The sequence below is a fragment of the Terrapene carolina genome, unplaced genomic scaffold (genome assembly GCF_002925995.2).
Source record: "Terrapene carolina triunguis isolate 2854851 unplaced genomic scaffold, T_m_triunguis-2.0 Scaffold558, whole genome shotgun sequence".
Taxonomy (NCBI): domain Eukaryota; kingdom Metazoa; phylum Chordata; order Testudines; family Emydidae; genus Terrapene; species Terrapene triunguis.
In genome coordinates, this window is record NW_020664909.1 from 11,601,838 (window position 1) to 11,625,348 (window position 23,511).

At 41.0% G+C, this 23,511-nt stretch overlaps 1 protein-coding gene across 2 annotated transcripts in view; it reads left to right on the plus strand.

The window, feature by feature from the left end:
• EPHA6 (EPH receptor A6) overlaps positions 1 to 23,511 on the plus strand; it is an 858,706-nt gene that overhangs the window by 25,960 nt on the left and 809,235 nt on the right. For both annotated transcript variants that reach the window (XM_026659017.1, XM_026659018.1), the window contains exon 2: positions 14,867 to 14,931. In XM_026659017.1, the coding sequence (XP_026514802.1) occupies positions 14,867 to 14,931 (65 nt within the window). The remainder of the gene's footprint in view (positions 1 to 14,866; positions 14,932 to 23,511) is intronic.

The following is a 23,511-nucleotide window of genomic DNA, read 5'->3' on the forward strand; positions in this document are numbered from 1 at the left end:
CTTTCACAACTCTTTCTTGTTGAAATGCAATACTTACCCATCTCTAAATTCCTTCTGATATCTTAAGCATTTCCATTGCACCTCATTCTTTGATTGGAGGCAAACATAATTGCTATAATATTTGTTCTTTCATCTAAAAAGTACTTAATTGGTACAATTGAAGGGTTATTTATCCTCTCCCCCATTTTTCAAATAACTTGCTAGGCGGAACAGCAAAAAAAATTGTCCCTGCAAACAGAGTAATACAAAATTCTTAATTCTAATTGCTAACACAGTGATACAAATCTAGATGTTTCAAAGTCCTCAGCTAATAGTGTTGATGCAGTATTATACAGTCTATTTTTGGCATTGCCTTTTAAAGTTCCTCAGCACCACTCCAGCAATCCTCAGTGACATTCCCCTTGCATCACTGGGTTATGTAAGAGGTACTTAAGTCTGAAGTGGTCCTTTTGAAGCCCTGTTTTGAACTAAGTAAGTCAAACCACTACTATTGCATTTCCAAAAGTAGTCATGCAATATTTTTGCTGCATTTTCCCTACATAATCAGCATGCCCCAGACATATTAATTACAGGTAAATGGAAGTCTGAGAAATGCCTTCCTAGCCCATGTGTTACAAGAGACTCCTTGCTACAAAAGTCTATTTTCAGTTATCTTAGAAATACTTATACAAATCTTTTAAGTAAGTAGTGTAAAAAAAAAAGATCTTTACTAAAACAAGTACTCACTTGCATGTGTAACTAATTCTTCTGGGAGTTTTTTCTACTGGACATTAAGGAGCAATGGAGTAGGATATGAAGTGTTGAAAATGCCTCTTTGTATCAGCACCCTCACATTTCCCCCCAAATAAATAAGTATACTAAAGTAGTATGGGGAAATTGGGTCTATTAAATGCTTTGTATCAGATTTCACATCAGTAGAAAGAGCTTTTTCTACTATTGGAATATTTAGTTACAGTAATAGGAAAAAATAATTATACATCAGTAAATACTAGACAGATTACTTAACAGACTAGGCATAATAATGGGCAGACTATATGAACTATGAAGTTCTCAGGTCTCTAATATTCTTCAGTTAACAGTGGACTCTTAGGATTTCAAAGTTAACTCCCTGTATATGCCTTTACATTATATCATTCAAAGCTAAAGCTCAAACTCTGCAGGTGTTAGTATTGTGTACTTCATGCTGTCCAATTCTGCAAGGCAATTTGGGTTTTTGGTAAGAGCATCAAAACCGTATCTTCTACAAATGACATAACTGTCATTTATTTGTTAATGTTAGAAGTATTGCAAACCTGATTGTTTATATAAACAATTTTAGCTCTCATGCTGATATTACATGGTACATAAAGAGACTGAGCTACCAAAGCTACCAATTATTAGCATGTACTTCAGTTTGACAGCCTGACCCGGCACCTATAAAATGTACATGCTGTGAAGGCTTGGTGCTTAACACTGTAAATTATAAATGAAGAGTTAGCAGAAAGTGACAGACTGGCTCAGTGAATGAGGATTACAAAGCTGAGAAACATTAAATTGACTGGCTAGGTGGATATTTCCTAAAACGAGTTAGGAAATATTTAATTGCCATGAGAATAAGACTAGTCTTTTTCTGGATCTAGCTGTCATGAGTGAGCAACTCTCATAGCTATTTCAATTATATTTGTTTTTGGTGGGCTCCTAATGCTCTGCAGTAAAAATGATACTAAGCTAAGCATTTTATATAGCTGATGTTCTTGTTAACGTTTGCCTCAAATGGTCTGAGGTGTGTTACATATCACATTTGCTTTATATTTTTCCTTCATTTTCATTCCCTGTAACTTATTTATTCTCTTGCCTTTACATAATTTGTAAAATATGGAAATGAGACAAAATATTCTTAAGCTTATCAAAGACTTCTGTCTTTAAAGCAGATATCTGCTTTAAATCAGACAGAAGCCATGTGAGGTAAAATGACTTATTTTTCTCACTACACTGGTAACTTTGAAAACCACACTTGCTTCTCCCAGTAGATGTTTGTTGCCTGCTGACTTGTACATGCTGCTGACAGCAGTATGAATGCTTGCCAGCCAGCTTTAACCCCTCAAGCAAGCAGGAAAAATACATATTTTGATTCTATTCCTCTTCTCCCATCCTTCATATGTTGCTTGGTTTCCCCCTGAAGTGCTAAGACAACATGTCCTTGTATAAGATGACACAAAACGTAACACAACAGGGCCCTGACTCTGGGTACAGTTGTAATTAATACTAATACTCTTTCACTCTCCAAGAAGTGTATTTCCTGGATCATTCATACATCTCCTGGATGACTTCTGAGTGGTAGCTCCAATTCTGCACAATGTCACTGTGGGTACACTGTCTTTGCCCCTTGTGCACCAGTTCATCCAAACGTATTGAAGGCTTTATTTTTAACTGCTGGAGGCAGTATGATAAAACACTAAAATGGGCATCAGGAAACCTGGGTTCTATTCACAGCTCTGCCACTGATGGCTGTGCAACTTTGGGCAAGTCACTTCACAGCTGTACCTCAGATTCCCTGCCTGGAAAGCAGGAACAATGATATTGTACATTTAACATCAAAGGCCTACAATTTTCAGGCATAACATTTCTTTTATTTACTTATCATGGTACTAGATAAATTTAGCTAATTAAATTGGTTTATAGACTGAAAAATAAGAGTAATTTTTTGTTCATTAAATCTTTGACTACATAAAATTGAAAAGGTCAGTCCCTCATTGCACTCTGCATGAGCGCCACTGTTTCATGATGCACAGTTCTGCCTTGGGCTGTCCCAAAAGGACTACTGGTAGGCATTCTGGCCCCTTAAAGCTTCTTGTAGTGCAAAGAGCAGACCCGTTGCTGTTGACCCTTCATGGGTTGGAGCATATGGATAGTAATCCAGATCTCCAGACCAGGACTTAACAGGGTTCAGGGTCATATCTTTGCCAACTTCCTTTCCTCTCGAGGTTATTGTGTGGCCCCGGGGCTGTGAGGAGTAAGAGACGTCCCTGCATTCCCATGTGGCGGTTATGTGGGTTATGCAAATGGAGACAGATGTTTCTTACACTCTTCTTCTGATAAGGGGCATGCAGAATATTTTGAGAGGAAAATTTAAATCCTACTAGATGTAACAGGAATCTCTGTTTTCTTATATAATTGTGTCCAAAAAAGTAAATAAATAGTATTAATTAGCCTTCATATACGCTGGCAATAAATGGAGGCTGTAAGAGGTCAGTTGAAATGGACTTAAAATCTATTTGCTACAATAAAAGCAATCTGTGTGGGTACCAAAGGGACCAGTGTCAGAGGGTAAATATTGAAATGAGCTACCATGATGCAAACAGTTCAGAGGAATAAGTGTAAAGAGAACTGAAGAGCTGCCTACAGCTACTGATCAGTTACTGTAACATTGAGAATGAAGGTTATCTACTAATCAGCACGGAGACCTCTTGATTGCAACTCAGCTCAAGGTGCATGAAGTGCTCATGACCATTTGCTCATTCTTGAATGGGGACACTCTGGTAGACCTCTGCAGTCATGCATATGGTGATAGCAACAGCCACCTGTGCGGCACCAATTAACACCCTCTTGGAACCCCATGGAGAGCCCTCTTTGGGGTCACATGTGCAATGAGGAGAGAGCACGCCATTGGGATATTCACTACCTCCTTCTGTAAGCCCTATAAGGAATTTGGTGGGAAGTTATCTGAAGCACTCTCTTGAGTAGGGAGGATCCCCTAGAAAACAAGTGGAGACGAGGCAACCGCTCTGGAAGTGTCAGTGAATAAATGTAACTAGTTCAGATTCTTTTGCTTGGCTTTTAATTAAAGGAAGAGCACAGGAACACACACTCTGAAAAACATTAAACACATTTTACCTGTTTATATTAAAGTTTAATATTGTTTGGTTTCTCAATTATATTTCTGTCAGAACTAAAATGGTTTTAAAAATTAGTCATGTCATGTTAATTTTTATTCAAATAGCTTTAATGTTTGAAATAAAATATTATAATACAAATGCAAATATGAATGGAGAGTACACAAGGTTAAAATCAACTAGAAGAATGTTAAATCTGACTGATGATGACACAGCAACATGTCCCAATCTCCTACACTTTTCGGCCAGAAGACACCATCATGATAATGTACTCTGGCCTCCTGCACATTACAGGCCACAGAACTTCACCCACTAACTCCTTTAATGGACCCATAATGTGTAGCTGAGATACTGAATCCTCAAATCTTGATTTAAAGACTTCAAGTTACAGACAATCCACAATTTAATCTAGTTTAAACTGGCAAGTGACCCATGCTACAAAGGAAGGCATAAAAATTCCCAGGGTTTCTGCCTATCTGACCAGGAGAAAATTCCTTCCCAACCCCAAATTGGATTGGATTGAGTTCAAAGACAGTGAATATTTTTAGCCTTACAAATTTATTGGAAAAACTTTGTCCATAATTCACTTGTTTCTAATTTTCCTAATAGAAATGCACTCAAATTTATAAACGATGCTGACAAAATTCAGATACTCGTGTTCACTTTACAAAAATCTGTCCAGTAGCCCATTGTTGAAGTGAACATAACCGTGATTAGCAAGTCAACTAGAGTTGGTGACAACCAATTTTTTTCTGCAGGGAAAATGGCTTCATTACAATGATTTTGAACTCATGTTCATATCAGATATAGCTATTGGCCTCATTAAATCCCACGCTGGAGACCAGAAGTTTTGAAAAGAACAAGTCATAAGACACAGGCTGTTTTGTGGTATTAGTTTCTGGGCTTGTGGTCTATATTAGCTTAACAGAAATCAACACAGCACTATGAAGGCCACAAAGGAATATCTTAGCTATTCACTCAGTTTTTATTACTAAGACAAAACATTGTTTCAGAGAACATATTTTCTCATCCTAAACTTAATTTCCTGAATAGCCTACTAAAGGATAACAATTTACTTATACCAGCTAAGGGAATTACTTCTTTAGCTCAAATGATAGAGTCCTGTGCTGTCCGGCTGAGGTTTCTATCTTCAGATCCTGTTGGTATCCAATCCGGGTGCTTGTTACACGATTAGGAATTAGTCCCTTTTGTGTTCATGTACCAGATATCCCCCATCTTCTGGTATGCAGCAATCTAACTACATACCATGTGAGGCCTAATGCCCCAGGAGCTTTGTGTCATGTGCCAGGCCCAGCAAGAATTTATCCTCCCACTTTATTTTTCCTCCTTTGCACCCCCAGGGAAAGCTTGAAAATGCAGATGCAATCCACAAGTTAACAGGCTGACTGTCTTTCTGTGTTAATATGATTTTTTGCAATCCTCTTTTACAATTTTGTTACGCTTATGAATTAGTCTTTTTTGGAAAAGCAGGGAGTAATTTGGGATTCTTGAAAACATAATGTGTACTGGTTTCTTCTGGCAAAAGTTTTCACAGTAGTAAAAATTATAGATAAAAAACTAACTCTTGGTAGGCTTATTGCAACTATTAACCCAAAAAGAGTTCAGTGCAAGTTTATTATCAAAGATTTCTGCATAGCAAGTACACTTTCAAAGCGTACTTGCATTCCTTTGGCCCATATGAATGTACAGAGATGACACCCAAGGTGTGTGTTGGCATCACATAAAATCAAATACGAAAACTGCATGGTTGGGCAAGCTCCTAATTTCTTTAAACTTACTGGTATTGTATGTCAATAACTGATCATTCATTTGATTGTTTCCCTATCTTTGGAATATTTGCATGACTGAGTGTTACAGGGCTTAAACTTGTGATTTTGGAAAAAGACGTGTGCTGGGTAAAAGTTATGCTGGTACAGTGGGTGTCACATGGGGACAGCTGCTCCCACTTGAGCCTCTTCATAAATGCAACCACCAGTAACATGGCCATATGGACAGGCTCCTGATGCTGGGAAGGAAGATGTTAAAGTTATAGACGGATGCATCAGACAGGGCAGGAATATTAATATCACAATTACATAAACCTAATGAGCCTAACACCCATGTAAATATCATGAAGGGACTATGGCTTCTATACTAGCCCACTGTCCAGAGTAGCTTCCTAGGAGATGGATGGGCTGTTTTGGAACCCCGGCTCTCTTGGGGAAGAGGGCGACAAGATGCAGAGGGGGAGAGGGAAACTGGTTGAACACTCAGTTTTATATTTAGTGGGTAAATATATTGGTCTAAATCAGGCTCAGGTGCAATTCTACTTAGATCACTGAGGCTACGTCAAGGATGAATTCTGTCCAGTATGCTTCTTAGAGTTCAGACAGCAGCAGACTTCTCTTCACTAAAAAAACAAAACAAAAAGCCATTGAAGTATCCATGCTTCATCTTTAAAGCTGACTATGTTTCTGACTTTTCTTAAAAAAAAAAAATCCTTTGTGTATGCTATTTTTATTTAAAAAGTGCTCTTTTAAATACATTTATTTAAAAATAAACTACAAAGTAGTGAACAGAACATAAGAATAGACTTTTATTTATGCCAGGGCTGCCCCTTCCTGAAAATCATAAACCCATCCAAGTTCTTGACCTTCAACACTTGGAGCTTCAATTTTTGCAGGGTATTTAAAAAGGCAAAAGTCTTAAAGTCTTGTAGTACTTCAAATGGGCCCTGATCCAGCAATTGCATGGGTACCCTGGCAGGGGAGAAAATTTAAAGTGATTTGGCCAGAGGGATGAGTCAAGAGAAGAAGCAACCCCCCACATGATCAAAGCAACCATGAGCAGGGGGGACTAGAAAGATACATGATCTGGAAATGCAAGTTTCAACAGCACACAACATCCAAGAAAACATGGACTTTTTGAACAACCAGACACTGAAATCATTGCCACAGATACCACATGGGGGGCAGTGAAATGGGAACTGCAAAGCACAGAAATTGAAGAAGCGGAATAGTGACTTATTTCCAGAAGGGAAAAGAGAACCAGGAGGTGCTCAACCCAGCTAGAAGTATGGAATTGTTATCTGATACTTAGGGTATGTCTACACTACGGGATTAATCTGAATTTATATAATTCAAATTTTGGAAACAGATTGTATAAAGTCGAATGTATGCGGCCACACTAAGCACATTAATTTGGCGGTGTGCGTCCATGTACCGGGGCTAGCGTCGATTTCCGGAGCGTTGCACTGTGGGTAGCTATCCCATAGCTATCCCATAGTTCCCGCAGTCTCCTCCGCCCATTGGAATTCTGGGTTGAGATCCCAATGCCTGATGGGGCCAAAAACATTGTCACGGGTGGTTCTGGGTACATCCTCCCCCCTCTCCAGGGAAGCAATGGCAGACAACCGTTTCGCGCCTTTTTCCTGGGTGAACAGTGCAGACGCCATACCACGGCAATCATAGAGCCCGCTCAGCTCAAGACAGCAGTCATGAACATTGTAAACACCTCGCGCGTTATCGTGCAGTTTATGCTGAACCAGAACCTGCAAAACCAGGCGGCGAGGAGTAGGCTATGGCAGCGCGGCGGCGAGAGTGATGAGGACATGGACATGGAATTCTACCAAACCGCGGGTCCCGGCGCTTTGGAGATCATGCTGTTAATGGGGCAGGTTATAGCCGTGGAACGCCAATTCTGGGCCCGGGAAACAAGCACAGACTGGTGGGACCGCATAGTGTTGCAGGTGTGGGACGATTCCCAGTGGCTGCGAAACTTTCGCATGCGTAAGGGCACTTTCATGGAACTTTGTGACTTGCTTTCCCCTGCCCTGAAGCGCCAGAATATCACGATGAGAGCAGCCCTCCCAGTTGAGAAGCGAGTGGCGATAGCCCTGTGGAAGCTTGCAACGCCAGACAGCTACCGGTCAGTCGGGAATCAATTTGGAGTGGGCAAATCTACTGTGGGGGCTGCTGTGATGCAAGTAGCCAAAGCAATCACTGAGCTGCTGCTACAAAAGGTAGTGACTCTGGGAAATGTGCAGGTCATAGTGGATGGCTTTGCTGCAATGGGATTCCCTAACTGTGGTGGGGCGATAGATGGAACCCATATCCCTATCTTGGCACCGGAGCACCAGGGTACCCAGTACGTAAACCGCAAGGGGTACTTTTCAGTGGTGCTGTAAGCACTTGTGGATCACAAGGGACGTTTCACCAACATCAACGTGGGCTGGCCGGGAAGGGTACATGACGCTCGCGTCTTCAGGAACACTACTCTGTTTAAACGGCTGCAGCAAGTGCAGAATGGTGGTAGAATGTGCATTTGGACGTTTAAAAGGTCGCTGGCGCTCGTTACTGACTCACTCAGACCTCAGCCAAACCAATATCCCCATTGTTATTGCTGCTTGCTGTGTGCTCCACAATCTCTGAGAGAGTAAGGGGGAGACCTTTATGGCGGGGTGGGAGGCTGAGGCAAATCGCCTGGCTGCTGATTATGCGCAGCCAGACACCAGGACGATTAGAAGATCACACCAGGAAGCGCTGCGCATCAGAGAAGCTTTGAAAGCCAGTTTCATGACTGGCCAGGCTATGGTGTGAAAGTTCTGTTCGTTGAAAACCCGCCCCCTTGATTGACTCATTTCCTGTAAGCAAACCACCCTCCCCCCTTAAATCACAGCTTGCTTTTAAAGGAAATAAAGTCACTATCGTTTAAAAATCATGTATTCTTTATTAATTGATTATAAACATAGGGAGAGAACCGACAAGGTAACCTGGGTGAGGTTTGGGAGGAGGATAGGAGGGAAGTAAAAGGCCACTGAAAAAATTCAATATAATGACAGCCTTTTGGTTGGGCTGTCCACTGGGGTGGAGTGGGAAGGTGCACGGAGCCTCCCCCTCCACGTTCTTACACGTCTGGGTGAGGAGGCTATGGAACATGGTGAGGGGGGAGGAAGGTTATACAGCGGCTGCAGTGGCACTCTGTTATCCTGCTGCCGTTCCTGAAGCTCCACCAGACGCCGGAGCATGTCCGTTTGATCACGCAGCAGCCCCAGCGTTGCAGCCTGCCACCTCTCATCTTGAGCGTCCCTCATGACCTCACGTTCACTGGCATCTTTCCTGTATTTTAGATACCGTGTCCTTCCACTCATTCAAATGTGCTCTTTCATTGCGGGTGCATTCCATTATTTCCGAGAACATCTCGTCTCGCGTCCTCTTTCTCTGCCGCCTTATCTGAGATAGCCTTCGGGACGGAGGAGGGAGGCTTGAAAAATTTGCAGCTGCTGGAGGGAGGGTTGAAAAAAAGGAGAGAAGTTTTAAAAATGATACATTTTACAGAACAATGCTTATACTCTTTCATGGTGAACAACACTATACACATTATATAGCACATGTGATTTCAGTACAAGGTCGCATTTTCCATCTTAATATTGAGTGCCTGTGGCTTTGGTGTTAGAGATCACAGACGCAGGTCCTTGCAACAGAATTCGGCTTGCATGCGGCCATGGTAAGCCATTGTCTTTCGGCTTCTGCGCCCTCCTTTCCCACATACCAAGCAAAGCCCATTGACTGCTGCGGTTTTCCTGTTAACCTTCAGCAGCAGAAAACAAACTAACCCCCCCCCATCCAATTCTCTGGGATGATCGCTTTATTCCTCCCCCCACCGCGTGGCTGGTATCAGGGAAGATCCCTGCTAGCCAAACACGAAAAGCTCAGGGCCAATCCCCCCCCGCCGCGCGTGCTTGGCTAACTGCAGAGAAGGATTTCTTTTCAGCCACAGGCAAACAGCCCAGTAGGAACGGCCACCTCTGTTCCCTTAATTAAATTCCCATATTTCAACCAGGTTACCATGAGCGATATCACTCTCCTGAGGATTACACAGTGAGATAAAGAACGGATGTTGCTTGAATGCCAGCAAACACCGGGACCATACGCTGCTAGGCTTTGTCATGCAATGATACCAGATTACTTGCTACTAGCATGGCGCGGTCAAGTGTCCTACCATGGAGGACGGAATAAGGCTGCACTGCTCAGAAACCTTGTGGCAAGGCTTTTGGAGTACCTCCAGGAGAGCTTCATGGAGATGTCCCTGGAGGATTTCCGCTCCATCCCCAGACACATTAACAGACTTTTCTAGTAGCTGTACTGGCTGCGAATGCATCCCAAGTCCTCAGGGCAAAGTAATCATTAAAAAATGCTTGCTTTTAAAACAAGTTTTATATTTTAAAAGGTAGACTCACCTGAGGTCCCTTCCATTGGGTCATGGCCTTGGATACTGGCTTGGGAGGGTTGGGAGGGTACTTCAGTCAGGCTGAGAAAAAGATCCTGGCTGTTGGGGAGAACGGAGTGCTGTGTGCTCTCCGCAAGCTCATCCTCCTCCTCCTCCTCCTCCTCCTCCTCCTTCCCCGTCCACAGAATCCTCAGGTGTAGCTGATGAGATTATCCCCGCCTCGGAATCCACGGTCAGAGGTGGGGTAGTGGTGGCGGCCCCCCCTAGAACTGCATGCAGCTCGGCGTAGAAGTGGCATGTCCGCGGCTCTGACCCGGAGCGACCGTTTGCCTCCTTTGTTTTTTGATAGGCTTGTCTGAGCTCCTTGACTTTCACGCGGCACTGATCTGAGTCCCTATTGTGGCCTCTCTCCATCATGCCCTTGGAGATTTTTTCAAAAGTTTTGGCATTTCGTCTTTTCGAACGAAGTTCTGCTAGCACTGAATCCTCTCCCCATATAGCGATCAGATCCAGTACCTCCCGTACGGTCCATGCTGGTGCTCTTTTTCGATTATCGGCCTGCATGGTTACCTGTGCTGATGAGCTCTCTGTGGTCACCTGTGCTCTCCTGTGCTGGGCAAACAGGAAATGAAATTCACATGTTCGCGGGGCTTTTCCTGTCTACCTGGCCAGTGCATCCGAGTTCAGATTGCTGTCCAGAGCGGTCACAATGGTGCACTGTGGGATAGCTCCCGGAGGCCAATACCATCGAATTGCGGCCACACTAACCCTAATTCGAAATGACAATATCGATTTTGGCGCTACTCCGCTCGTCGGGGTGGAGTACAGAAATTGATTTTAAGAGCCTTTTATTTTGAAATAAATGGCTTCGTTGTGTGGACGGGTGCAGGCTTAATTCGATTTAACGCTGCCAAATCCGAATTAAAGTCATAGTGTAGATCAGGCCTCTGTGAGTCTACTACTAAGGAACTTCTTTCTGGGTGAAGAGAGCAAAAAGCTACAGGGAAGATATTCGGGGGAGGGGGGTGTCCTTGTGATATGAAGCAAGCAGCCATGGAGAGATTCTTCAGCCACCCTAAGAAAGTAAATACTTGTCATTGGTAAATCTATTTTAAGATAAGTGGGCAGACAATTCAGCAAAGGACACAAGGACAACAGGACTCTGTTCTGTCCTCCTGGAGCAAAAATACAACATGTAACTGGAAGATTGGATGGAATTATGAAGTTTTCCAATAGATTCCACTGCTGATACCTATTGGAACAAGTGACCTGGAACTACACAGATTATAGAAGACTTCAGGAATCTTGAAAGGGAGCTGAAGAAGAGGAAAGTCCAAATGATTTCTTGGTGATTCTTCAGGTCCCACAAGTAAGGGAAAAGAAAAGGCAGTAAATACTGGAGGTGAACTGTTGGCTGTGTGACTGGTGTGAAACTGAAGGTTTTGGTTTGGGGAAAATCAAGACACATTCCAGTAGGACAGATGATACATGTATCTCAGGTTAGGGGTGAATATTCTAATTTGAAGGTTAACCAGAGTAGCCATGAGGATATTAAACAAACCTCAAAATGGGTATGTGCTATGAGATAAATGAAGTACAAACTCAAAATTGGTGTCATGAACAGATTCTACTTGTGTGGAAAGAAAAGATAAGAAATTTTTCAGTTGCCTATATACCAGTACTAGGAGTCTGAGTAACAAGCAAGAAGGATTGAAAATTCTCATTAAAGATGTAATTGGCATTACTGAAACCCGGTGGGATGACTTGCATGATTGGAATTAAAATCATTGGTTATATCATTGATTATATAACCTGCTTAGAGTTGGTAAAAGATGATGTGCTGGAACTGGACCTCTACATTGAGAGACACTCTACATTAAATACACCATTATCAGTAACTCAGAACCACAAGATTTTGAATGCATATGGGTCAATGTGCTAACTAACACAGTCCAGGAAGGGGTACTGATAGGTGTTTGTAACAAACAACCAAATCAAACCAGAGAACAGGATGGGTTACTCCTTAAGTACCTGCCTGGAATGTGTGGAAAGAAAAAATATATTATGGGGGACTTCCATTGCAAAGACACATGCTGGAGATCTAATGCAGCTGGTAGTAAATTTTCTAACACAAAGTATTGCCCCCAGTACAATGAAAATCAATTTTGGACCTCATGACTGATTGAAAATGAATTCATCGGTGGACTAGAAGTTGGTTGTTGCTTATGGACCAGTGATCATGATCTGACTGCATTTGATACAGGCAAACAGAGGAAAAGATCTAATTTGTCAAAGTTAAGGAAAACTGAGCAAAATTGAGTTAGAGAAAAAATTTAGACAAATAGGTAAATGTGCCTTCTCTTCCCACTCCTTCTTTGCATGGATGCTAGTCCTTCAGAGGGCCTTCCTGGCAGACAGTGCCACAAAAGTTTCCACTTGGGAAGCAGATAACATGTGGATGATCCATTTTGCTTAGCGATATTGGGGATAAGCTAATGGACTGCTAATGGTTAAATCCTCTGACGTCATCATATAGGGAAAATTACTAAAACATTAAGTTTGACTTGCCAATACCTCTACAGCTTTTTGTATTTGTAATTGGTAATTTTTTTCAAAAAAAAATTTTGTTCAGTGTTACTCTATTCATTTATGTCCTAGTTTTGGTTTTTATCTTTATTTTACTATTCTAGTGATAGTCTAATACTGTCAACTACTACATGTTTATATTTTTTCCTTTTCTGTTTGACAATTTTTGGTTTTTTTTCCGGACTTTATTTTTTGGTTATTTAGTTGTTGATCTTTTTTCACTAATGATATTTAAAGTTAACACAGCTGGTGTGTGTGTGTGTGTGTGTGTGTGTGTGTTTGTGTGTGTAACTCTCGCTAGTAGTTTTGAGCCTCATCCAATTCTTGAATTCAGTGGGTGATGGTTTGGGACCTTTCTAGAGCCTCTGAGGGATTACTATTTAATTAGTACTTCGGGTTCTGCTGGGGGAGGCTCACACCTTATTTATTTGTGCCCCTGACAGAAAGTTTTTTTTTTTTTTTATCAGAACTCGATTATGTGATGGCAATTATTGTAAAAACAAATGTATCTGTCTTACAAAGATGTAAATCTAAATGTATCATAATTTCAATTATTAATATACTCTAGTGTTGAAAAGTTGATACTCATTACATATATAGCTCTGTTTGATCCCAGAAACCATTACTCAAGAAATTAGTTCAAACTCAAGGGTATTGTCCAACTGAAGTAAAGGTTACTCCCTCTTGCTGACTCTTTGTACCTGCTTAGTCTGTGAACGGCTTGAGGTAGGGACTGTCCCTTTAGAACAGCTGGCAAATCATGAGAACCATGGGGTTGTTACCACAAATAAATAAGACATGAGTGGTGCATAGTTCATTTCCTTGCTAGCTGTTCAGGGGTGTGAACTTCATCTGCTCTGAGCCATGGGTGTAGCAACAAGCGTAACTCTTACCTTCTTGTGTGATGAAAGTAACAACAACCCAATATTACCAGGACAGTATCTTATAAGTACCTCAACTTTGATCTTGCTGTTGAAAAGTAAAATGGTACTTGTGAAAGAGCTAGGCTGGCTGTTCACCGTGTGTGTGTGAGAGGGAGAACTGTAGGATGCAACTTAAAAAAATATTCTCCTCAGAAACCTGGTTGATACTTTTTAAAAAACACCATAACTGGGGAAATAGAAATAATAGTGCTAGTCCACAATGAACTTTATATCTCAATCATAGCTGATGATTCTGATATGGGACCATAAGGTCAAACATAACTGTTTGATTAGTACTGGTACAATCTGGCACATCACAAGATACTGAATTTACTGACAGTTTTACAAGTTCTGAATTGTGTGTGGTATGGTTTTTGCATAATTAAGACAGGAAAGAAACCCAGTTTGCTATGCTTTTTTATTTGAACACATATAAACCCAAAAATCTTTTAGAAAAAAATGTTTTTATTACCTTTGTCAGTGTAATGATATCCAAACCCCGTGTCATATAATAAAAATTATACATGAAAATTGCAAACGATTCACAGTATACAACATTTTAGAAATGATAGTATCTTTTAGCACTTAATCCAAATAGACTAGCAAAACTAATTATAGTCAGACTCTCTAGTTGTTTTGTTATTGTTCTACAGATTCAGTTACAAATGATGACATATAAAATGGTGATAATGACCTTTATAAAGTGCTTTTGAGATGTACCAGTGAAAAGTGCTATGTTAGAGCTAAATGGTGGTGGTATTATATTGATTGATTGTATTATTTCTTAGCATTTTACCCCAATTACATTTAACTTTAAAATGTGGAAATGACTTAAACTCTGCTTTTCTTCATTTTTAAAGTTCACAAAGCTTGAATCCAGAAACACATCTGAATGAAAACTTTCCCAAATTTCCAGGTGGCGTCTGGAACTGGGTTTCCTCATTCAGGCATATCTAGTTATAACCACTGGACACCACGATGGAGTAATACACTTTTAAATTACACTGTAGGAAAAGATTGAATTTTCATATAATTAGTCATATCTTCTGAGATTTAACTATGAAAGGTAAACACAAAGCTAAAATTCTACTAGTAGTTACAGCCAAGCAACCACATTGACTTTAGTAGGATTAAACCAGTGTTGTAGAGGTAGAATTAGCCAAATGAAAGCAGGCCTGGTATTTAAATTATCATGCTCTATTTCTATGTCTAGAACAAATAAATATCTAATATATATACATATATTTTTATTTCTAGTGGTGTTGCTTGATACTACAGCTGCAATTGGAGAACTAGGATGGAAAACCTATCCTTTAAATGGGGTAAGTCAAGTTCTCATTTTGCTTTTGTTGTCCTTTTTATTCAGCATTCTGGCATTTCAACAATAGAATGGACTAGTTCTGCTAAATGGATACTTTCCTGCAGTATGTACTAATGGAAAAGATTTTGGGATAGTGAAATAAAGAATCTGAATTGTAGTTAACACTAAGAGCCCCAAGAATAGCAAGTAAATATGTGCACATATTACAGTACCATCAGCTGCTACTTCTATAGGGAATGGTCTGTCAGGATTTCTCATAAGTCTGTATTTGGAGGTTTGTAATTAAGTTATGAATATCTTTTCTGTTTTTAAATCAGGAACAAGCTTTCTTTAAATTTCATAGAAAAAAATAATTTATCCATTTATTACAGTAGTTTGAAACAATTTATGTGATGAAAGTGCCATTTTTGACTCCACTGTCTGGCATGATTCCAGCTGTTAATTCTGAAAGCCTATTAAAATATTGTAAAAGAGTGAAAACAAAGCTATCAAAGTTTAGAAAATTTATATATTTATGTGAAGTGGCTTTTTCCTATATGACATTTTTAATCAAAAGTTCAGTATCCTAGATAATGTTTTACACAATTGCACGGTATTGTTAATATAGATTGACATGACAAGAGACACAGGGTACTTTGTAGGCCTCTGAGCTTTGCAGATGGCTGGCATGCTTGGAGATGATGTGGCCAGATTGGGAGGGGGAAGAAGGGTGTGCTTTTTTTAGTGTAACCACTTAAGAAATATTTGAGGCTGAACTTCAAATGGTGTATTGCTCTTTCCACCTATCCAATGCTCTTAACAGCACATCTATCCTTTTTAGTTTCACTTTTAATTAAGATACAGTATACTGAAGCAATTAAGTCCTTTTTTTATGTTGGGTCCTTATCCTAAGGACGCCCTAAGTTTAGCTATCTCTTGCCTTGTGTGTCATTCCTTTTCATATTAGGTGGTATTATCTTTTAATTGCTGTATATGATGCATGTGCTGTGTTGACTTCTGAAACAAACTGAGATATAGAGCACCGATTGTATTTTGTATTCATTCTTTGTGGGGTTTTCTTTCTTGCAACACATTCTAGAAGGAAATAAAGTTGTCCATCCTCAGCACCTTAATAATCTGTTCTTTAAAAGTGCTGCTAGTGTCTGCCCTCAGGGACTCCAAGCAATGTGACATTTCTTATTCTCAGCCTGTTTTCAAAATAATGGATTACATTTTTCAGGCTTTTCCAGTCCTTTGTATTCTTAGACAAGATTCTTAGTCTGTTAATATGTATCTCGGTATTTTACACTTTGTTTGCAGTCTCATCTAGCCTGAATCCTAAATTCTGAAGGTTTTCTTTGGAAATTATGGACAAAATAAACCGGCTCAGATCCTGATAAGAAAGCTACAATATGAGCCAAATACCTTTTTAACTTAGTCAAATGATGAGTCCCATTAAAGTCAACAGGATTACTTGTGTGCATAAGACAAGCAAGATCTGATACCATTTCCTTTAAATAGCAATGGGTTTTTCATATGCATTCTTGAAAGCTTCAATTGTTCCACCAACAATAGATCTAAAATGCAAGCAGGAAGAAACAACAAAGATGACTTACACAATAACCATCAGAAAATGTCTGTTTTGGCTGATCATGTAAGTTCCCTTCCCACTCTCAATTTTGTAGCTCATTTTTAAATCACAGATACGTTGAAGTTTTGCCAGAGGAATTTCTTCTACTTTGTCAGTCTTAGGAATTGGCAGTATTTCTCTGATACAAAGAGCTTACATATGAATTAATTGTAAATATATGGGGTTCACATTATTTTTAAGATATGCTATGATCTTTCTTGGGAATCTGACAAAAAAAGGTCACTGAGAAAATTATGATAGGTTCTCTTTTCCAAAAGTATTTATGTGGAGGTAGCTTGAAGAAATGGAAAACATTGGCTAGGTGAAAACTGAATTGCTGTGTAGTGTTAATTTGAGCAGTTAAGGTGCTAGAAGTGGTGATAGATATTCACTGATACTAAGGCCATTTCTACACTTACTGGAGATCAACACTTCTGTGATTGATGCAGCGGGGGTCAATTTAGTGGGTCTGATGCAGACCCGCTAAATCGACCTCAAAGCACTCTCCAGTCGACTCTGGTATGATGGGAGAGTGTCTCCCATCGGTGTAGCATGATGTATTCATGTAGCTGGAGCAGCATAACTTAGGTCAACTTACTGAGGGTATGTCTACACTACAGGATTAATCCGAATTTAGATAATTCGAATTTGGGAAACAGGTTGTATAAATTCGATTGTGCGCGGCCACACTAAGCACATTAATTCGGTTTTTAACCACATTAATTCGGTGGTGTGCGGCCACACTACCCCATTTATTTTAATCACATTAATTCGGTGGTGTGCGGCCACACTAACCCTAATTCGAATTAACAAAATCGATTTTGACGCTACTCCGTTCGTCGAGGTGGAGTACAGAAATCGATTTAAAGCGCCCTTTAATTCGAATTAACTGGCTCTGTAGTGTGGATTAACGCAGCTAAATCCGAATTAAAGTCGTAGTGTAGACCAGGCCTGAGATAGTGTGGACAAGGCCTAAGTGAACACTGGAACTGAGCAAATAGAAAACCTCCTTCATGAATAATCGAGAAGTGAATATAATATCCTATGTCCTTGTAGAATAACAGATATGTTTTTATGAATTCTAATATTCACAGCAGAGTAATTTAAATATATGCAAAATTGCTGCTTAAAATGGGTGGCGGCTAATTCTTTTATGACTGCTGCCATGCTTAGAATTACTTAAATTCATGTATACTTTAATAGAGTTTTTTTAAGTTCAGAAGTTAATATAGAAAAAACTGTATACAAAGGTACCAAATTATTTTTAAAGTGGTTGTGAAATTAATCTTTAAAGCTAAAAACAAAAGTGTATTGCTTTACTCCTTATGTTTTAAATAACTTTTGAATACCTGTATACAGGTAAAAGGATTACAGTTTCCATCACTGCTAGCTCCTTCTCATTTATAAGCACTCAGAAATTTTGAAGAACATGCCCTACATACTCTCCTTCATGTCCATCATGTAATCTGTCAATTGTATTTGTTTGCAATTCTGAATTTCCATCAATATATAGATTATTTATATCCACACTTTTTTGAACTGAAGGCCAAATTCTGCCTTCAGCATCATGTGTTTGTCTCTCTTTGTCTTAAGCCAGAAATTACTCCCTTGTATTTATTGATTTTAAAATTTAAGTTCAATAAAATAGCTGTTCTCCTAAATCCTTTACAAAATGATCACAGATGTTGCATGTCCGGAATATTCTTATCCAGAGTTATGGATCTAGCCTAATATAGTTACCCTGTACTCTGAGGCCTGTCTGTGCAATCTAGATATTATTTTCCCTGAGAATGTAAATTCCCTTGAGACCCCATAGAAGATCTTTCTGTGGGTGCTCCACTCCAGGTGTTGGTGCATCCCTGGACCTTCACTCGGAGATTTTTACAGCAGTACTCGTACTGGTCGTGCACACACGCTCTGAGTGTACCTTAGTAGTACGCGTGCACGACCGGTCTCCTCAGTTCCTTCTCTACCATCCCTGGCCTGAGATGGAGCTCAGCAGACTCGTTAGAGACTTTTCTCTTCCTTCGTTCATATACCTTCCCTGTTAGTTTATTATCAGTAGTAATTAGATAACATTTTCCTGTCTTTACTCTATAAAACTACAAAAAAATATTTTTTTTCTTTGTTCCTGTCAGAGGCAGCTGCTTCCGACATGCCTGGCTCCCCAGGCTTTAAGCACTGCTCTAATTGCAATGATGCCATCCCTCTTTCGGATGGCCATTCAAAATGTATAAAATGTTTGGGGGAGTCCAACATCCCCCCCCAAAAAATGTGCCCACTGCAGCAAACTTAAATCCAGGGCACGTAAGGACAGGAAGCTGAGATTAAAACTGCTTCCACTTCAGAAATCTCTAGGGTCAGCTTCAGACCCGGGGTGCCGACTCAGCTACAGGCCACAGCCCCCCATCTCAAAGAAAGACAAGAAGACTGCAAAAAAAGGCACCCTCTCTCACCCGCAAACAGTTCTTCATGGGACCAGACTTCTCCAGGCAGGTCTACAGCCTCCCTTACGGCACTTCCCCGGTTGAGTTCTTTTGACGCGCTAGGCTCCTCCAGCGCCGCGTGAAACCCGCCTGCAGCTGCGGCGGTAGCACAAAGCTCCGGTGCCGAGGCTTCAGGCTTCCAGTTGCCTGCCTCTCTCATGGCACCGTTCGGCACCACTTCACATGCTTACATGCCTGACCCCCCGCAGGCTATTCTTTCTCTCCCGACACCGGCTGAGCTGACTGGCAGTGAAACAATGCTCAGGACACCGGTGCAGAGGAACTTTTCTTCACAGCAGATTCCTCTTGCACAGCCCACACCTCACAGAGGAGCTCCAGCACCACAATTTATACAGTCAAGGGACCTGCTGGTGTCACCTAGCCTGCAGTCACCCCTACTTAATGCCTACTTCTCTCCAAATGCTTAGCCAGGGTCCGCACAGCCTTCCTCCAGTGATGAGGAAGCAGGTCTGCAGGGGGAGTTTTCACCATATGAAATCTCCGATCCTCAGACCCCAATCAATAGAGGTCATAGAAAAATTACCTCGTCCTACTCTCAGGATCCTGCCTCGTGGTGTGTGAACCCCTGGATGGCACCACCCATGCCCTTTCCACCACAGTGGGCATCTTATCCTCGAGACCACACTCGCTGCACCTCTTCCACTCATACTTGACTACCTATTAGATCTCAAGCAATTGGACCTTTCTTTCAGCTTCATCAAAGTCCACTTAGCTGCTATTACAGCTTTTCATGACAAGATCAACGATACCTCTGCTTTTTCTCATCCAATCACCAAGTGTTTTCTTAAAGAGCTACAATCCCTATACTTGGACATTAAACCTCCTACCCCTCCGTGGGACCTTCACTTAGTATTATCCTGCTTAACTCAACAACCATTCGAGCCCCTAGCCACTTGCTCCCTCTTACACCTCTCTATGAAAACCACATTCTTAGTGACAATCACCTCTGCCAGATGGGCAGGAGAAATAGCAGCTCTCATGGCAGACCCACCGTATACACTATTTTTCAAGGACAAGGTTACCCTCCGACTACATCACAAGTTTCTTTCAAAGGTGCATTCGTCATTCCACATCAACGAGCTGATACACCTACCAACCTTCTTTCCTAAACCACATGCAAACTCTTTTGAATCCACAATGTATACATTAGATGTATGCAGGGCATTGTCCTTCTATCTGGATAGAACCAAGCCCTTTCGGAACTCTTCCAGACTCTTTGTCTCCATTGCAGAGCGCTCCACAGGGACACCTATTTCTACCCAGAGACTTTCAAACTGGATTTCTGAGTGTATCCAACTGTGCTAACAGATAAAGAAAATTACGCCTCCTGCCAGCGTCAAAACTCACTACACTAGATCTGTGGCTACCTCCATGGCTTTTCTACTCAAAGTTCCTCTGGCTGACATCTGCAAAGCAGCCACTTGGTCTTCTGAACACACATTTATTAAGCATTATGCCCTTACTCAAGGCCCTCTCTCTGATACACAATTAGGCAGAGCTGTATTATCTACCGCATTCTTACCAAATCCGAAGTCCCTACCTCCTTGAGGTACACTGCTTTTAAGTCAGCTGGAGTGGCGCACCCGCAGGGACACCTCTTAAAGAAGAAGAGGAGGTTACTCACCCTGTTCAATAACTGATGTTCTTCGAGATGCGTGTCCCGGTGGATTCTCCACTACCCACCCTCCTGCCCTCTACTTCGGAGTTGGGGTAGCCTCTGTTGTAGAGAAGGAACTGAGGAGACCAGTTGCGCACGTGTACTATTAAGGTACACTCAGAGTGGGGGGGCAGGCTCTGCGCGTGCACGACCGGTATGACTACTGCTGTAAAAATCTCCGAGCGAAGGCACAGGGACGCACCGACACCTGGAGTGGAGCACCCTCAGAGACACTCATCTCGAAGAAAGTCAGAAGTATATCAGTTTAGCTGTATGTGACTTTCCATGAGTCTGAATTTAACATCCATTTTATATGTCTTGTTGTTTAGCTCTTTAAGAGACTACTCAAAGTTAATTGGTGGGAGAGAAGCTAGCCTAATTAGGTCAGCTTTTTGCTATTGTAAGGGCACGTTTTATGTTTTCTCAATACTTCTATTTTTGTGTTTGACACTATGATTTAACTCTTTATATACTAAGCTATAATAATGTAAAAGTGAAATGATCACACTGGCAACAAAAGGCTCAAATCCAGTATGCAGGGTTTTTTTGTAAGTTGCCTGGAGCTTTCTAGAATGAGATCCATCTCTTGTTAGTACATTAATACTCCTCTTAGGGTTATAGAAACTTGGGGAACTCACTAAAATGACATCTAATAAACTAAAATGAAAATCAGTATTTTTTTCCCTCTGCAGCCTCGGGTGGCTCACAATGCTTTGCTGATGTAGCTCCTAACCTGGGCTCCTCACAAACAGCCAAAGAGGCTGCAGATCACACCGAGTGCCTATGAATAGCTGCAGCCTGCCAGCAGCACTCTGGCTTCCTCCAGCCTTGGCTATTACCTGCAGGGTGACCTCAACATACTCCCAGTCCCTGATTTTCTCCAAAAAACATGTGTTATGCACCTACTCAGCCCTCTCCTGGGCAGTTCAGACATTAGAGGTCTGTTTTTCCCTGTAAGGAGTCAATATACAAGAATTTGCTATTTTAAACTGGAGTTACCCAACAATTCAGATTAAACACAACACTGGATTAGTTTTGCTTAAAAAATAAAACAAGTTTATTTAACTACAGAGAGATTAAGTGAGTACAAGTACAAGGTATTAAAGTCAGAAATGGTTACAAGAGAAATAAAGATAAAATGCTTCCTAGTAGCTAAGACTTGGCTTGGTTCAAGGTTAAATCCTTACCACAGCTTTCCCGCAACATTGCTGAATGAAATTTTCAAATCAAAATCTCTCATTAAGTCCAAAAGGTGAAAAAGAGAGAGTACCTGGACGGTTTTTGCACCTCCCTTTTTATAGTCCTCTCACTCTTGAAAATGCATTTTTGGGGGGGTACCTCTAGATGAAGTTCCTTCCAGTTGTGAGGATGGAGGCATGGAGTCTCATGGATGGTGGTTAAAATGCAAATCAATCTGTTCCTGTCCCTCTTCACTGCCAATGAATGCCACTTGACCAATGATTGCAATCATCTTTGACACCCGGCTAGAGGTGTCAGTTTGTCTTTTTTTCTCTTTGAGAAATAGATTATCCCCCCTCCCCCAGACTTTTCTGGCAAGCACAATTTAGTCATAACTTCAGTTTATGTTCATAACTTTACAAATGTTCCTACATACATTTCACTATGATATTGTTGACCAGTGAGCTGTTTGTTTTCAAATGATGCCTTGCAAGGCATATTTTGTACAAGATTATTACAATAGTGTGTTTGGATGTGAATACAGGGGTACATTCAGTCACATACACCTGTCCCAAGATCCCCCCATCAAGTTGTGTGGATTTACTATAACATTTTCTTCAGAGAAAATATTTTTTTAAGGAAGTGATACTAAAATAGGGGAAATGATTCACTGACTGGGGAGCAGGGAGTGAAACTGACTATTTTTCTCTTAGTTTGTGCATTTGACAAAACTGCTTGTTTAATAATTACACTGATCATAGATGTCGCTTGGAATAATAAAAGGTTAAAACTGTGTTCAGGCAGAAATATGATTTTAAGATTCAGTGATTGGAGAATGCTTATCAGTGTAAACCTAATTGTAGGGGACTTTTTTGAGTTTTATTTAGTGATATTTTGGTGACATCTGATTGAAAAAGGATGTCTCCATTAAATTAGAGAGTGGTATTCATGATAGGCTACCTATGTTTTCTACCTCAGTCAGGGATACATGCGACACGTCCAGCATAAAATACTCTTCATTTTGAAATAAATCAGTCATTCCAACACTTCCCCCACCCCCTTCCTGCAAACAAATCCTTCGTTGCAATACTTCCTCTCCATAAATAATCAATTCTGTGTTCTTCCTTACCAAGGATCTATCTATCCTTTACTCCAACCCCTTGCAACCAACCATACTTCCAACTCCCCAGCACCACATGGAGGTTATTTTAAGTGTCACCTGGCAGCTATTCCTCACAAGAGCAGATCCTTCTGGTGGTGGGTGGGTAGTTGTATTATTGAGAAGTGAGTAGATCTGTCCAAACTGCTGGCAATGTGGGAGGTGAGTCTCTCCTAAATAAGGAGGAACAGGTTTCTCCTGTGGTAGTAAGGTTGGGGTGGGGGAGCAAATGGGGAGGGTGGGGTCCAGACTCCCTCAGAGTACCAAGTCTTTAATCTCTGAGCAGGGCATGTAGGCTCTGTTGGGGAGAGGGGATGTATTGCTAGGCTTGTACTGTGCAGCAGAAGTTTTGTTATTAATGATATTAAATTTAGTGCCAAGATGCCCCCACCAGAAATCAAGGCCCAAGTGTGCTAAGTGCTGTACATAAACATTAGTAAGAGCAGTCCCTGCCTTAAAGAGCTTACTTT